This window comes from Sprattus sprattus, assembly GCF_963457725.1.
Source record: "Sprattus sprattus genome assembly, chromosome: 12".
In the NCBI taxonomy this organism is placed as follows: Eukaryota; Metazoa; Chordata; class Actinopteri; order Clupeiformes; family Clupeidae; genus Sprattus; species Sprattus sprattus.
The window spans coordinates 21,498,658-21,515,619 of NC_137910.1; the positions used below are offsets into that span (position 1 = coordinate 21,498,658).

At 44.9% G+C, this 16,962-nt stretch overlaps 1 protein-coding gene across 1 annotated transcript; it reads left to right on the forward strand.

Annotated features, from left to right (window-relative positions):
- Window positions 1–239: 239 nt before the first annotated feature.
- Window positions 240–16,586, forward strand: ism1 (isthmin 1; the record flags this gene model as incomplete). The annotated part of the gene is made up of 6 exons (XM_080849285.1): window positions 240–377; window positions 8,992–9,219; window positions 10,600–10,900; window positions 13,296–13,439; window positions 13,586–13,675; window positions 15,991–16,586. 6 exons carry the CDS (start codon window positions 240–242, stop codon window positions 16,506–16,508), a joined length of 1,419 nt encoding a protein of 472 aa, XP_080705411.1. The 3' UTR covers window positions 16,509–16,586.
- Window positions 16,587–16,962: the final 376 nt, after the last annotated feature.

Genomic DNA, 16,962 nt, shown 5'->3' on the forward strand with positions numbered 1-16,962 from the left:
TAATTTTAAGGAATACGATCAATCTCCCGGGGGACTTGTCCCTGCGTTTCATCCCTGCATCTATATTTTTCTTCCTTTTTCCTCTAAAATTTGATATTTCTGATCCCGACGTGGCTCCGCAGTGGTGTTGCGGCTCCTCGTCCGCGGCGGATCCCGAGATCGGAGGTTCTGCAGCGGGAGGAGGCGGCGGTGGAACCCCTGCCACACCGCAGGGTCCAAAAACCGGTCGCGTGAAAAGGATGATTCGGTTGGCGGCAGAATTGTTGCTACTGCTGGGGCTGTTGCTACTAACTTTACACATCACAGTACTACGGAGCAGTCCTCTTCAACAAGGGAACACAACTTTGAGTCAGGAGCAGCCGGGGCTGGACACACAGGTGAGCTGGGCTCTTTTTCATGCATATCGTTTAAAATATTGAATCTATCCAAATAAAGTGCTAATGGAGGTTTGCGAGACAAAAGATGGTAATTTTAAATTCACTGAAGAAATATCAGGAGAAGCACGCTGGAACCCATGCTGACGGGTTGTCTCAAATATGAGTGGTGTCCCAGTCACACCTTTCACTGCGCGTCATTATTGTCATGAATGCATTGGATTGTAGTTATAGATTGTATGGACGTGAATAGTCTTTGGCGCTCTAGTAATTTACCTAGACAGTACTTAATTGACAGTGGTTTGTCAATTCGTACCCGTCTATAATCCAATCATGGCATTCCACATAATCACATCTGCATAAGAAAGCCCGAGTAAGAACAGTGAATGTATAGGTAATTTACTGAAGCCTGGAGCGTCGATCGGTTATCCATTATCGCATCGTGTCTAATGAAAGGGCCACAGTTCACTGAAACCTGCCTGATTCGCTGTATATTGCAACCATCACACGTTTGCAGTTGACATGATATGCTGGCACTAGGCCTTTCTTCCTGAAATACATGTACGTTTGATAGGTTATGTTAAAATGCCTTTATGCAGAGTCAGCCAAAGCCTTGCAAAGACAGACCTGTTGTTAATCTTGGGTACATTCAGGTAATCAAGTTTGGCCCTGGAGAGCACTGTGTGAAATTGATACTGTTGAAGTTATGTCCTGGGCTCTCTGACATAATACTGTATATTTAAAACATTAGTAGGCTACATACTGTAAAGGAGAAGTCATTAGTGAAGTCAAAAGTCAAGTTATTTAGTTGTCAGAACAGTAAATAGTTTGTAAATTTAGTTGTCCATCAGTATAGTAAGCTACTTTTGCAGCACTTTGGCATGCAAGCAATGTTAAAACACTATGAAGAGAGAAACCTGTTGATAAAAACAATGTATCTCACCTAGTGAGGACAAATCGTACTTTTTTATATTATGAAACCTTATTCTATGCTAAAGTGTGTTGTAGTTCATCATAAGAATCAAGCATTGTTCAGTTGATCTTGTCTTGACGGAGGTTTGAGTATGAGGTCAGGAAGGGGTCAGAGGTGACGTCCCTAGGGCTTCTTGCTAACTGCTGGCCTCAGGCTAAAGCCTCTCATCAGTGATACCCGAGTGTCCTGTTGACATGAGAGTATCTTTCATCATGGTGACTATAAGACCACAAGTGATCCCAAGCAACCTTTATTTCGGCCAAGTTGATACCTCACTGGTCAGGATATTCTGGGCATACACACGAGCTGTGGAAATACTCTAACTCATTACTGCCCCGAAAAAGCACAATGTTTATCAATCTGGCCCCAACCCCATCACCTGGCTTATGAGAAGGACATGTGCTAGTCCTTGTGGTTTGACCATGGCCACATGGCGGTGTGCTTCTGAGGGCCTGAACCTAGGTTAGAGGGCCAGGGATCAACAGGGGTTTTTTAAGGGTGCCTAAACACCCTTGGGCTGCTTTTTGATGTATTTTTAGAGTGGCGCTGAAATGCCCTTGTCGATGGGGTTGTGACTGAACAGCACAGTGATAAATAGGCATTTAGCCACACTGTCAGGCATCTCCCATGAGGTGTCACAAAAAGCAGACTCCTACAAATGGTTTAAAAGGGATAAGATGTGCCAAATAGCAACATGTGAAGCTCCGCGTGCATCAAGTGTCATCGGTTATGAGGGTATCCAATACACAGCTAGGGAATGTAATAAACAGGTGTTATAAAGATTTTAAAGAAAAATAACTGTGTGATACACAACACCTTAAATACTTCAACTCTGGCTTAGTAAACATGCCACCTCATCCCTGAAGGACATTTATCTATTTTAGTCATGACAGCAATTACAATTTGCAAAGAATCATTTCATATACCAGGTATGCTTCACAGTATTATACAGTAGACAGTACATAAACACTACAGGGAATGAACTGGAAGTGATTGGCTATGTCTTCTTATTGGCTCAGTGGACTCAAAAGTTTTTCTTAGTATGTCTGCGGCTGAGTTTGTGACATGTAGGAATAATATCCACGCTTATGAGTCTGCTCTTCCGCTGACAAGAAGACTGCAAACAAGTCCCAAAAATTATTTATTTGGCTATCGTCACGGCAATGTTGTTGTTATGCACTGCAAGGATCTGCGCAGCATCTGCGATTGTGTTTGTCAACTGGCGCAGTGTTTGTTATTGAGAGTGCTGCTTCGGAGCTCTGGAAACATCTGAGGAATCCACTAGGAGTGTGTGTGTGTGTCACAGCGGGCCAGCCACTGAGAGAGAGTCGGAGCAGGAATGCACGGATGGTCCCCACATGAACCGCACCTGCCCAGTCGTAGGACTTTTAGGGGACAAGGGGGGTTGGATGACAGAGAACCAAAAGAACCAAAAAAAAATAAAAACACTGGCTTGTCTGCCCCTTCAGCCAGTCTCTTCACACCTGTAGATCTCATTGGAAATGACTTCTGACACCAGTTAAAAAAAAGTACTTCCTCGAGTCCAGTACCATGCCTGGAGGGTACACTTATGTGTGTGTGTGTGTGTGTGTGAGAGAGAGGGAGAGAGTCCAGCAATGAGTTAACCAGATATCTGGTCCAGTTGTTTGTTTAAACAGCCTCTCTCTGTGATTAAGAGATCCCCTGTTGATTAAGGGGTGATGTGGAGAAGTCATACGAGACGCGGTTAGGAAGATTCGGTCATAGAGTAGGCTTTTGAGGTATCTGGCAGAGTAATCAAACTCTCACTGAACCGGAAAGCCATGCGCAGGATAATATTAAAGAGGGGTTAATGGGAAGAAAATAACAGAAATGACTAGAGGGCTAGGAGAAAGGTCACTGGAGAGACACAAGGGGAGTGAGGGATAGAGAGAGAGAGGTCTGAGAAAGAGATAATTTTCTTCTCCACCTTGGTAAGGAATTGAAATGCATCTGGCACTATGTGCACAGCCTTCATTTCCTGCCCACCCGACTGGGGGGAAGGCCCCCCCAGTGGCTCCCAATTGAAAATGGAGTCATGCTCCTTTAAGCAACCCCTGCCGACTGAATGAAGAGGAAGTAGGCAAAGGGGGCACAAACTAGTGACAGGAACTGGGCGGGGGTCAGCTGGTGTGTGACTTTTCATTCATAGCTTTTTTTTCTGTGGCAGGGGTGGGGGGTGATGGGAAGGAGTGACTTCCTGGGAGGCCCCGTATGATTTGAAGAATGGTGTATGACTTTTGATCCTCCAGTAAAGGCGGCTCTGCCTGCTGGTGGCCCAAGGTCTTGGGCTGATGAGCTCTCTAATTGGTTTAAAAAAAAAAAAAAACATCCTAATTGTACTTCCTCACGCCCAAACTGCCAGTCAGGCATAGATAAACTGAAGAGTACAGTGTTGAAAGAGACACATACTTAGGCTCAGTAGTGGTTGAAAATAAAACCCTACGTTCCAATATGGGATAAAAACATTGCAGATGAAACAGAAATCTGTTCTGTTACTGGCACACAAAAAAAGAAAAGTCCAAGAACACCATTTGGATGGTGCCTTAGCCCCCGGATCCTATGTCAACTGTTCATGCAGAGCTTTTTGAACTACTTAAGTGTGTCTTTTGAGGTGGGATCACTCCACAAGGCCTGGTAATCCCAGTGCGGTAAATTACTGTACACTTGTGGTATTGGTTAGCAACACCACAAGCCCAGGCTTTCTTTGTCTAACATGTCAGGCACCCGATATGGTCCGCAGTGGTACTACAAGAGATTCTTCTCACTGCTACAACAACAAATTCAAAACCAATACGGACTTGAAGAACAAACAGACAATTATGCTCTGACAGTGAATTATTGTCCCCCTGTCCGATTTCTGCAGAGCCTGAAAAAATGGTGTACAGTACCACATGTTTTTTCATCATCTGATGTTTTTTTCCTTCTTCGCTGAGCTAGATAAGTTGAAAGACTTTTATTGGAGAGATGAATGAATTACTACCTGTGAAAATAAACCCCTGTATTTCTTAACTATGTAACTGTCAAGTAAAGGTCAGAATTAAAATGAATCAAAATGTCAAATGCTCCAGAAAAGATAGAAGATGCCATGGTGTTATTGCTTTGTTGGTAAAATGGCATACAACACTCTGCCTCCTTAAATTTCCTGCACTTTCCTGTAATTGAGTGTCTGGACAGTTAGCCAGTAGGCTGTATGGCTGTTTGTACTGAGACTGAGTACTCACTGCTTATTGAACCTTATTTAAAAAAAAATAATAATAATTCTGATCCTTGCAATTTTGTGAGTTTGTTAATGGGCACTTAAATGATCCCTGTAATGTTCTGTCCAGACTGCAACAAACAGCCAACTGTTCCGTTTTCTTTGATAAGGTTTTTGAAAGAAAGTTGATGCTTTTCTACTCATTATAATCACATAAGACACAGACACCCAAACCATTCCAGTCTACTCCTGCTCTTACTGTCAGAGTTGGCTATGCAGGATTCTATCGCAGCTTTCATTGGAGAAACGTGCATACTGTTTCAACCAATTTACTCAGTCGAGCATATTAATACATTCTGGCAATGTTGATTTGTGACATGCAGACGCACACACACACTCTCTGTCTCTCTCTCTTTTACTCCCTCTCTCTGTCTCTCTCTCTCTCTCTCACACACACACACACACACACACACACACACACACACACACACACACACACACACACACACACACACACACACACACACACACACACACACACACACACACACACACACACACACACACACACACACACACACGAAACAACAGGGCTTTACAAAAACAAGAGAAAAACAAGATTGATGGACTCCTTTGATCTTATTGTCTACCCAAACCAGGATGGATGATTACTGGCTACTTAAAGCTGTCATTCCAACTGGGCAGTAATTGCTCCTTCTGTGTGTATGTGACGGGGAGCACATGCCTCTGCAGTCCATAGGGGACACATTTACTACCTCCCGAGCTTCAGCCCCAGCAGCACCAGCCCAGCATTTTTCTGTCAGCTGAGAGAGGGGGGGGGGGGGGGGGGGGACGCCACAATGATTTCGCAACACTGGCTCGGATGTCTGTTTCTTCTGCACTGCTATAAAGGAGCAGCGTGGGACTTGAGTGGAACCATCAGCCATGGCCCAGTGCTCCAGACAGCTGCTCATAGCTTTCTATATCTGTCCATATTTTAGTACTTCAAGACTTTTTTTCCCCCAAAACCAGACAGTAAAGTTTTTTTGTATTTTTTATTTATCCACAGCATAGTATTTGGTCATAATTAATCCTATCTATATTTTATAAATAGTTAAAAACATTGAGGGCCATATTTACAAAGGATGTTTAGCCTGCGTTTTTCTGGGGGGTATTTCAAGTATTGGGTGTAGTGAAAAAACCTGGGCAAGTCAACAAATGGCTTCATTTTCCTGGCAAAAACAAAGCCACAGGGCTCCTCTCTTAGGAGGCGTACCACTTTCTCTGAGTATGTGGAATACCCCCTAATGAACATCTGTAACCTCGAAAGCTGCAGGATGACCAGTGCTCAAAATTCATCTCCTGCAGCATGGCCCCTCATTCTATAGTGGCTATGCACGTGACGTCACAGTGGGCATAAGTCACTGTGGTGTCACTCATTGACAGTGACAGCGTCCAGCTTCAATGCCACAAAACCACCAACAACACATCTAATCAACTGTAACAACTCGTCAATTACGTCTACTGTTCTTGTAAACATGTATTACTTGAAATTATATGGGATATACATTTATTTAGTGGAGAGGAGGTGAAAAGATTAGTATCTAGGGACAAAGTCTTTATGAGTCCTCTCACTGCTAATGGTAGAATAACATAAACACACGCTGCCTGTGCACATCAGTCCATAAACAAAACAAAAAAAGAAGAAGACTTGGATTTCCCTCAAAGTCCCAATGATCGTTCCACAACGAAGCAGAAGTTCAAACAGTCCAAGCAAGCTCTATAGGGAAAGGAAAGAAAAAATATTGATCTCACCTTCGTAATAAATCCAAATGCTGAGTCCCCGAAACTCCGGTAGGCTACTGTTTTCCACACAAGCGTATCAGGAGAAAAAAATCCTTTGGGGAAATATAATCCACACAACTGTCCATTTTATTCAGGACTTCTGGAGAGGATCTGCTCTCTGGCCAGCCATCTACCTGTATTCATCTCCCTCCCATCGATTCCCAATTCCCATTGAAACCAGGCAGAAAGAACCTCTGTTTTTTGGTGAGTTGTAAGGATCACTGTTGAGTCTTTTGAACAGATAATGCTTTTAGTCCTGGTTTTGCAGTTTCCCCTAACCCTAAAAGCAGCCATGTTGCAACATTTGTTTTGCCACTCCGGCGTATTCCGGTGAGATAGTGGGGCCAATGCATACCCTCTATCGGGTGAGCCAAACCTAGGCCACAGTCAGATAGTCTGTCCTATCGTCTTTTCCAAACCACCTTTACTTGACTTTGATGGAAAACGTCATGAGGTCAAAGAACTATTTCACAAGGACTTCTCTTCTTTAACATAGGGTACACTAAACCATCCTTTTGGAGAGAAAGGAGATAATGCTGTTCCACAATTCTGTGTTGCAGCTACATTTAAAGTCCCACGGAAATTCACTTTAGAAATTTCATTATCTACAAATTCAAATATTCAAAATTCAAATATCATTTTAAAAATGTATAAGGTTCAGCAGCCAGCTAAATGATTCTTTCGAAATCCTATATCACACTACGATGCGGCTATTATCGCATCACAGTAAATGTTATGAATCTGAGTCGGCTGTGACGATGTCCTACTAGCTCCTGTTGAGCAAACTAAGTAGGTTATTCGCATGCACCCATTTTGCCTACTACCCAGACAACTGCATTAGACACCCAGTAAACAAACCCTCACGGACGTCCAAACTTTTCCACTGTAATTTAATTACAGGTGACTGACATTTAAACGCCTCTTGAATAATCACCTTCTTGGTGATTATTTTGGAACACCTGATCATCATGCAATTAGGCAAGATGGACGTGTCTAACAGAAAAACACCCTTTGTAAAATTGGCCCGGACAGTTTCGGAGCAGCTGTTTTGGAGCAGCTGTTGGCAGACCACTCCCCCTCAGCCAGGTCCCAGTGAAGGCAGAGGGCTACTGCTGGGTTTGCTTTAGCGAGGACAGATTTGTTTTTATGTTAATTTCCGATTTCAATTCAATTCAATTTTCACTCTCTCTTGGCTTTTCTTGGAATTTGTTTCCCCCTTGTTTTTTTATGGTAACATAAAAACATATTTGCTGAGAATTAGTCAATAGATGCCAGTGTGTAAACAATGAATGGTATGGTGTTGAAAGGTTCTGAGAATGCAACTCTGTTAGTGTGTGTGTGTGACTTTGAGAGAGACAGAGAGAGAAAGAGAGAGAGAAAGAGAGAGAGAGAGAGAGAGAGAGAGAGAGAGAGAGAGAGAGAGAGAGAGAGAAAAAGAGAGCGAGAGAAAGAGATCATTTATCTGTCATGCTATTCTGGAAGCAGGTGGCGGGTCAGATGCTGCTTGCGGTTTGTGGTTTTGATCAGATCCCCAGGGGAGGCTCTGAATGCAGGCTTCAGGCCTCAGGCCATGCCATGGCGGGCTTAGTCCCAGTGGCCTGTGGCCTCTGAGGGAAAAGCCACAGCCGGAGCTCACACCCTCCCCTCCTCCCCTTCCCCCCTCACCACCACCACCACCCGGCCGCCCGGCCGCTCGCCCGTCTGCGCTAGCCTGCAGGGGGATTTATGGAGAGGGTCGTTGCCATTTTAACCCCCTGTCATCCTGACTTATTAATCCAGCCCTGCTAAGTGGCCATCTATGGGAGACATTATCGTGCCTCATCTGCAGCAGTCAGATGATGGGTGATTCTTCGGTTTGTTTAATGGCTCTTGAGCATTCAGGCGGTTTTTTTCTTGAAGAAATCTTTCTGGCTTTGTATTTTATGAGGGCTAAATTAAAGTTGTGAATCATTGAGCATGAGAGCTACAGTTGTGTGGAATTGCTTCTATAATATTCTTTGATAAGAATATAGAATTAAATAACATACTGGAGATGTGGAAGTGAATAAGTTAATTTGCTTTGTGACATTATGTGAATTCAATCCGATTTAACTATAAGCTAAATTAAATCACATCAATAAAGCATCTTGCCAGCAGCTCTCTTTGCAGAGGCCAAGATGACAAACATCCATAATTCTGGTCAACATTACATCCTCAAATATCAGCTGTCAACACCTTGCAGTGCTAAAAAAAGAGGAAAAGACCTATAACAGCTCCTAAACTGCCATGTGACTTTTAGGCATCACCCCATGAATGCTTATGACAGGCTCCAGCCTGTCCATTTCAGTCATGAAAGATGCAGATCATTATTTGAGTAAGATTTCTATGTGTAGGTTTGTCATGCAAGAAGGGTCATTTACTTTCTATGTTATCCCATGTCAGTCTTACACAGTTATTTCTACTTCTAGGTAAGGAGTACAAAAAAGAATAGATCAGTAAAGGGTAACCAGAGTTTAACATCTGTGGGTAAACAGAGTTTAAATAATCTTATCTAATGAGAAATTGATCTAATATCTTATATGAATGTTGTTGATTTTGGACAGAATGATCTCAATGCAGAGAGCAGCTCTTCGTCTCAGCAAGGCCCTGGGGACTGGCGGACGGGCACAGAGCACAGAGTGGCCCACCGGCCCGGGTCCCAACCTTGGGTCCAGAGTCAGGGGACCGGGAGCAGCCTGCAGAGGGACGGAACAGGGGCCTTCCTGTTGGACCTTCACCATCTCCCTGACCTCTCAAAGGCCGACATAAATGGACAAAACCCCAACATACAGGTACATAGCACACACTGATTCAGGCTCCAGTGTCCTCGTACGAGTGAAAGAGAGAGAGGAAGAAGGAGAAGGAGCAAAAGAGGAAGAGAAAGAGCACAAGGGTGAGAGACAGAGAAGAGAGAGAGAGAGGAAAAGAGAGAGGAGAGAGAGAGAGAGGAAGAATATTAGTGTGAGACATGGCTGCCCATGCACATAGACCAGATGCTTGGCAAACAGGAAGAAGCAGAATGGCCTGTTGCACATCAGCACTCCTTTTCACAAGCAAGCCTTTGGGAGCCCATGATGTTCCAAAGACTCTCTCTGTCCCCCTCTTTCTTACTCTCTCTTTCTTTCTCTGTCTCTCTCACACACACACTTACACACAAATTCATCACCAGTGTTTAAATATAAGAGCTCTAATCAAAGCCTTCCACTTTGCACCAAGCACAGCTACACCTATCGGAGGACAGTCATGCCCTGCTCATAGAGTTGTATTAGTCTGTTGTTTAGTAACCATATCCAGGTTACAATCACTTCTTCACTGGACTAATCCGTGGAGGACTGGGCTTCACTTCGAGAGAGAGGAAAAGATGGGATCTTAACAGTAAAATCCGGGGGGAAGGACAAAGTGCATTAGCCTCTCAAGTTGTGAGGAGTCTGTGGAAGAGTGAGAGGCTGCAAAGAGAGAGGGGGAGCGGGAGCTTCTTTGATCCCAGGACTCATCTGGCTTTCATGGTCTGGAGGAGGCAGAGGAGCCCTTTGAACTTGGCGTTTAGGTGGAGAGAGGGAGGGTGGGATAAAGAGAGGGAGAGAGAGAAAGAGAGAGGGGACTAAAGAAGGGTGGTAACCAAGGCAAAGGTGGAAGGTCCCCCCCCTCTCATATGGGAGGCATATGTGTGAGGACAAGTGGGTTGGGGGGGTTCGTGGTGGTGGAGTTGGGAAGGGGGTGTCGGTGGAAGCAGGGGTATCACTTGGTAACCGCACCCTCCCAGAATGACCCATGAAGCATGACTGACCCAGGTCTGGAGACAATCAAACAGCTTAAACACTACATAGCCACTCTCACTTAAGAATCTAATTGACACAAGTATGCAACTTTCATTTTTCCACCCCCCCCCCCCCCCCCCCCAAAAAATCCTTCTCTGGCCAAACTACTGCTGTTAATCAAACTATCAAAACCAAAAAAACAGGAAACATGTGGTACGAAATATTTTAACCTAATTGTGGTTACAGACCACAGCTTGCAAAACCATATTTCCTGGAATATCTCGAGCCATTGATGTTCTCAGCTCATCTTGTTGGCATTCACTGAGATGTGGCCAGGCGTGATGGATTAACTCTAATGTGGTGTATGATCTGTGCCTGAGCTGTATCTTTTGTGCCCGATTCCTGCCTGCGTAGGTGACCATTGAAGTAGTGGATGGACAGGAGGGGGCTGAGCCTGAAAAGGGGCTTCGCAAAGAGAAGAAACCAGGCTGGGCGACACCCAACTGGAGGAACTGGTGGCGCTCATCTTCCTCGTCGTCCTCACCCTCCTCTTCCTCCGTTTCTTCTCCTTCGTCGGCCTCGGCAGTGCAGAGGCCAGAGGAGCAAGATTATTCCTATGAGGGCAACACTGATGACAGCAACTTCCTTAAGCCACTGGGAGACTGGGAGCGCAGAGGAGGAGCAGGAGGAGCAAGTAGGCCTCACACTGAATACGGTAAGAGAGAGAGAGAGAGAGGAGAGAGAGAGAGAGTGAGAGAGAAAGAGAGGAGAGAGTGCGAGAGAAGAGAGAGAGAGAGAGAGAAGAGAGAGAGAGAGAGAGAGAGAGAGTGAGTGTGAGTGTGAGTGTGAGTGTGAGTGTGAGTGTGAGTGTGAGTGTGAGTGTGTGTGTGTGTGTGTGTGTGTGTGTGTGTGTGTGTGTGTGTGTACGGGTTATATGTGCACACATGATTTTGAAGCTTGTCTCCTAGCATATGGTGATAGTTTGATCTGGAATCTGTAATTTGCAGATTTTCTGATTTAAGCTGTCACCATAATAGGGACAGTCATTCCGGGCAGGCCCGTGGAGCCTGTGATTGCAGGCTGTTGGGCTCTTTTATGAGATGGATTCCCTCATGGTTCTCCACTGTCTAAGTTACAGAAAAAAAACGAAAAAAAAACGCCTCAGAGACATCAAAGCGTGACAGCAGGAACCGAGGACATCCGCTCCTCCACTCACTCACTCACTTGCTCACACAGCACACAACACTTTCAAAGCAGGGGCCAAATGAATAAATATGCAGTCGTGTTGAAGAATGCGCTTCCTGTCACCCGCATGCTTGCCATGTCACAACTCGCTCCAAACCCCAATTGCAGAGGAAAAATTCTGTGCATCGAATCGGACCGATAAAGCTGGACTTTCCCGTTTTCGGTTGCAGATTGATATGTGCTCCGCTGTTTGCCGTCGGAAATATGAAGTGACGGTGGAGACTATAATGGCTCAGCCAGAATTTGCAGACCAGCAGATGCCTTATCTGCCCTGATTGGGTGATTAGTCACTCTTAGCGGTGCATGTGGCTGACGGAGGTCTGCACTAGCTTCGACCGCATGCTTCAGAAATGGTAATGGCCCGGGGACAGGAGTCAGCCGACCGTGACCGCAAGGCAGGCTGAAAGCAAGCCGGTGAGATTGCCTCGCTCCTGACTGACTGAGGGGTCTTTGTTTCCATCACTGGCTACGGGGACATAGTTTTGTGATTAGTGAAGCAAGCGCATGTGTGTTTATGTATGTATGAATGTGTGTATGTATGTGTATATGTGTGTATGTATGTGTGTCTGTGTGTCTGTGTGTCTGTGTGTCTGTCTGTCTGTGTGTGTGTGTCTGTGTGTGTGTATTTGCTGGAGTGGATGGTTAAGCAGGGATGATAATGTGTGGCAGATGTGACAATGTGAGGCTGAGACTACAAAGAGTCCTCAGACTAGAGGCTGAGACTACACAGAGTCCTCAGACTAAAGGCAAAGATATGGAGGCCTCAAGACTAGAGGCTAAGACTGCACAGAGTCCTCAGACTAGAAGTTGGGTTGCCCCCATGAATTCTCCTTAGCCATGCAGTAAATTGCTCTCAGGATGTCACAGTGGAGAGTTAAATGTATTATACAGCCCTGTTTGTAAATGATTCCATGTTTTCCGATTATACTGATCCCAAGGCTGATCTCTTGTGGGTTTTCCCCCCATTTCAACCTCCGCTCCACTTTATCCAGCTGACAAAATCCCTCAGCCAGCTACCCAAGGTTTTAAATGAGCGTAAATGCCTAAATTGAAAGATTGAATCGGTTTTCTAGCTTAGCTTAGTGTGGTGTCAGACATCCGCTTGGCAAATTAAGAAGTTTGGGCGAAGTACCCACCAAAATATTTCCTGATGTTACTGATCTAGCACTTCATCTCAGCCCTCCCAGTCTCTGGTTCGGAGGAGAGAAGCCAAACTGAAGAAAAAGTACAGTCCAACTGAGCCTGGTGGCTCCACGGTAGCTCTGCGGTAGGCTTTGTCTCCTCTGAGCCCCATTTGTTTTCCCCACCAGCCAGCACCTCCCAGTTCAGTTCAGACTGGGATAAGGTTCGCCTGGAGCTCTTATTCATGTGGTCCCAGCCTTTGCATTGGGATTGCCAGTATTATTAACACTCGACTTGCAGAGAATCTGCTAGGAATATGCCGGTTCAATTTCCATGGAGGAAACAATAAAACTTCTGAATCCGAAAAACCAGGATGCCATCTTCAGTGAGGGTCTGTCTAAGGAGGAGTGGTTTATGTTTAGGTTGGGGGGGTGGGGCATGTTTGGCCATGTTTGGTCCAGAGCCATTTGTTGCCCCGTACAATTACACAGGCATGCTAATGAGTGTGGCTGGCAGACACGCTAGTGCCTCAGGTGCTTCCAACATACGGTCCAAATCAGCTCTGCAGCAGGCTGCCACAAATCCAGCACCGAGTGCATAGCTGTAGCTTTTCGTTTCAGTTAGAGCCGTTAAGCTTAGCCTAAGCTAACAGCTAAACTAATTAAACATCATGTTCCTTAACAAGCACTGTGTACTGTTTCACAGCTAAGTAAGCATGCTTCTCTCCTCTGTCTTCTCAACAGACTATATGGACGGAGAAGGTGATTGGAGCAACTGGTCGTCATGCAGCGTCACCTGTGGCAACGGTAACCAGAAGCGCACCAGGTCATGTGGATATGCCTGCACCGCCACAGAGTCCCGTACCTGTGACATGCCCAGCTGCCCAGGTGTGTAAGCTCTGGTCAGCCAGAGATTCAGAATAACACAGTTTTCTCAAGTTCTTTTGATTCTCTCATTTCTGTGTGTTCATCCCCGACCCCTATGGTTTTGTTTAAACCCAACTGACAACAGACCCAACTTTTTGTACTTCCAGGGATTGAAGATGCTTTTAAGACAGCAGCCACTGAGGTCAGTCTGCTTGCTGGAACAGATGAGTTCAATGCCACAGAGCTCTTTGGTGTCGGTAAGGAACTCTCTCAGTCTTTTTTTCCCTTTCCTTTCTTCTTTCTTTTTTTCTCTCACTCACTCCCTCACAGCAGACTGTTCATGAGGTCCATCTGTCAGCTCCGCGGTTGATCCGCGTTTTGCCAAACTAACCAGATACATCGGGCATTAGCATCCACCCAAAACAACAACCACTTTTCCATAGCCCACTTAACATTCCTGGGTCCTTCAGTCTGCCACATTCCAGCAGAGGGATGAAAGCTTGCAGGAAGACAGGAGCGCAGCAGGCCGCTCCGACAGTCTGGTCCCAATAACGTCACCTGGTCCTCCATACTCATAGGCCTGTGCTATCCTACTAGGAGCCTTGCCAATAAACAAAAGTATCATAAATACATCACAAGTTTGTTTTAACACAAGTTGGAGCCTTATCATTATGTAAAGCACACAACCATGTAATGAGTTAGTATATGGGAGATAAGGGCTTTTCAGGGTATATTTGTGTAAAGTTTACCCCTGAGCTTTGCAAGTGTGTTGAGTGTTAGCCCTTAGGGTACCAGTTCAGTGAACATTCAGTTTGCATTCAGCTTCCTGTAATATCCAATCAGCTTAATTGTATTTGCTGACACTACTTTACTCACAAAGTCACACTGTGTGATGGGTGTCTCGCAGAACACATCTTGTCATCACAGGAACCAAATACATCACAAACAAACAGGGAGGCAATTATTTCAGTGTGTGAGGGCTCAGAGAGAAAGGTCAATAATAAAAAAAATATGTTTCTGGCCAGGGAAGGGAAGAGAAGAGGAACTCCAGATGAGTGAGGGAGGGAGTCACAATCACCTGAGTGGGAGTACATGAAAACAAAGACAGAAAAAGACTCAAAAAGAAGGCAGGAACTTGAGCATTTTGTGAGAGTGGTACAGACAGGCACACACTTCTGATTTCAAACTGCATCCCGGCCAGCTTCTAAATTTCTCAAGCAGACACAGGCCATGGATGGTACGTGCATCACAAAAGTAGCAGTGCCTCCCCCTGTACATCTCTATAGGTGTTCTTGTGCTTCAGTACTGACCCTATGACTTTGAGAGTTTATGTAGTCTTTCTAAAATAGACTAATGTATATACTGCAGTTAAATACAGTAGATCCTAACCAGTGTTGTATAAAGTACTCAAAAGCCATACTTGAGTAAAAGTACAGATACGTTACTGGAAAATTACTCAAGTAAAAGTAAAAGTCACCTTTTAGAATATTACTTAAGTAAAAGTATTAAAGTATCTGATCTTTACTGTACTTAAGTATCAAAAGTAATTTTCTGATATTAAATGTACTTAAGTATTGAAAGTAAAAGTAAAAGTAAAAGTAAAAAGTAAAAAAAAAAAGTAAATACTGTTAATAAAAAAAGCAAAGGGTCAGAATTTTGAAAATAATGAAGTTTATTCAGACTAAAATGAGCAAACTTATAAGCATGGGCTGATTTGAACCCCACTCTCTACTCAATACATCGACAAAGACAAACACATAGGCTACTGTATGTCTGCAAATGAAGCTGCTTATATATCAATCTACACTTTTGCTAGTTGGTTCTAACTATCTAGTTAAGATAACATCCACAAACAGTTATGGTTAATGTCAACTGGTATTATTACCACTCTCTTCAACAAATGTGTTAATGTTAAAATCAAAATGTTAATGTTACCGTCTGAAATTGCATGCTGAGCTATTCCCTGATTGACACCTGTATGCTATTGCTTTGATTATTGTTGTGTCCCCTTCCTTGTTGATCTTAATGTTTTTGATATGTTCTTCCACTGCATATTGCAGTCCATTTTGCCTTGATCTGGAGGATATCGCGGATATATTACTCCAAAAAGAATCACTGACTGTCACTGACAGATATAGCGCGGCTTGTCCTCGTCGTAGCCATGCTTTTGGGTACAGTCCTCGGAGTTGTAGCTGACGTAGCAACGGTAACTAAGGGGGCTTTTGTGAACGGAAAAATCGCATTAACGTGCGCTAGGACAGCTGATTCGCCAAACCTGCTTGGAGTCTGTTCTACCACAGTCCCCGACTTTGGTCTCATCACTCTCATGATTATAATTTTTTTTAAAGATGATTCGATTTTGTAACGAGTAACGAAGGTTTCAGGGGAAATGTATCGGAGTAAAAGTATCAGTTTTCTTTGCAAAATGTAGCGAAGTAAAAGTAAAAGTCATCAGAAATATAAGTAGTAAAGTAAAGTACAGATATCCAAAAAAACTACTTAAGTACAGTAACGAAGTATTTCTACTTCGTTACTATACAACACTGATCCTAACTGCTGCTCTCCCTTCCAGACACAGACAGCTGTGAGCGCTGGATGAACTGCAAGAGCGAATTCCTGAAGAAGTACATGACCAAGGTGGCCAACGACCTGCCCAGCTGCCCCTGCGCCTACCCCACGGAGGTGGCCTACAGCACGGCGGACGTCCATGACCCGGCCAGGCGGCGGGACTTCCGCTGGAAGGACGCCAGCGGCCCCAAGGAGAAGCTGGAGATCTACAAGCCCACAGCACGCTACTGCATCCGCTCCATGCTCACGCTGGAGTCCACCACGCTGGCTGCCCAGCACTGTTGCTACGACGACGCCATGAAGCTCATAACCCGCGGCAAGGGCGCCGGCACGCCCAACCTCATCAGCATCGAGTTCTCCGCAGACCTGCACTACAAAGTGGACATCCTGCCGTGGATCATCTGCAAAGGTGACTGGAGCCGCTACAACACCGCCCGGCCACCCAACAACAGCCAGAAGTGCACTGAGAACCCCCAGGACGAGGACTACTACAAACAGTTCGAAGAGGCCAGGGAGTTCTAAGCTGCGAAAAATAAGCAGAGAGAGAGGAGAGAAAGCGAGAGGAGCTGTGCTTATTTGGGTCAGCGTGTACACACACACATACACACACACGCAGGGATGGAACCACTTTCTTTTCTCTCGTATGGTGGGGAGTCAGGGGGTGGAGGGGTGTCCCTAGCTGAAACACGAGCAGTGCAGCTGTTTGCACAGGACTGTCTCTTTTATTAGCTGACGGACGAGACAAGCAGTGGAGGCATCAGCGTCTCTCTTTCCACCTTCTAGAAAAGCAGGCTTCACCTGGCCTTGTTGGCCAACTAAATGCTTATTCAATGCATTAGCAGGTTGGGGTGGGCAGGATAAAAAAAGTAATTTGGTCTTATAACACTGCTTCATTGTGTTCGATTTTAGTCATAAAGGCCGTACATTGCAATTTTGTAGTTTTATTTGACCATGTTAGATGCAAGAAAAAGGGAAA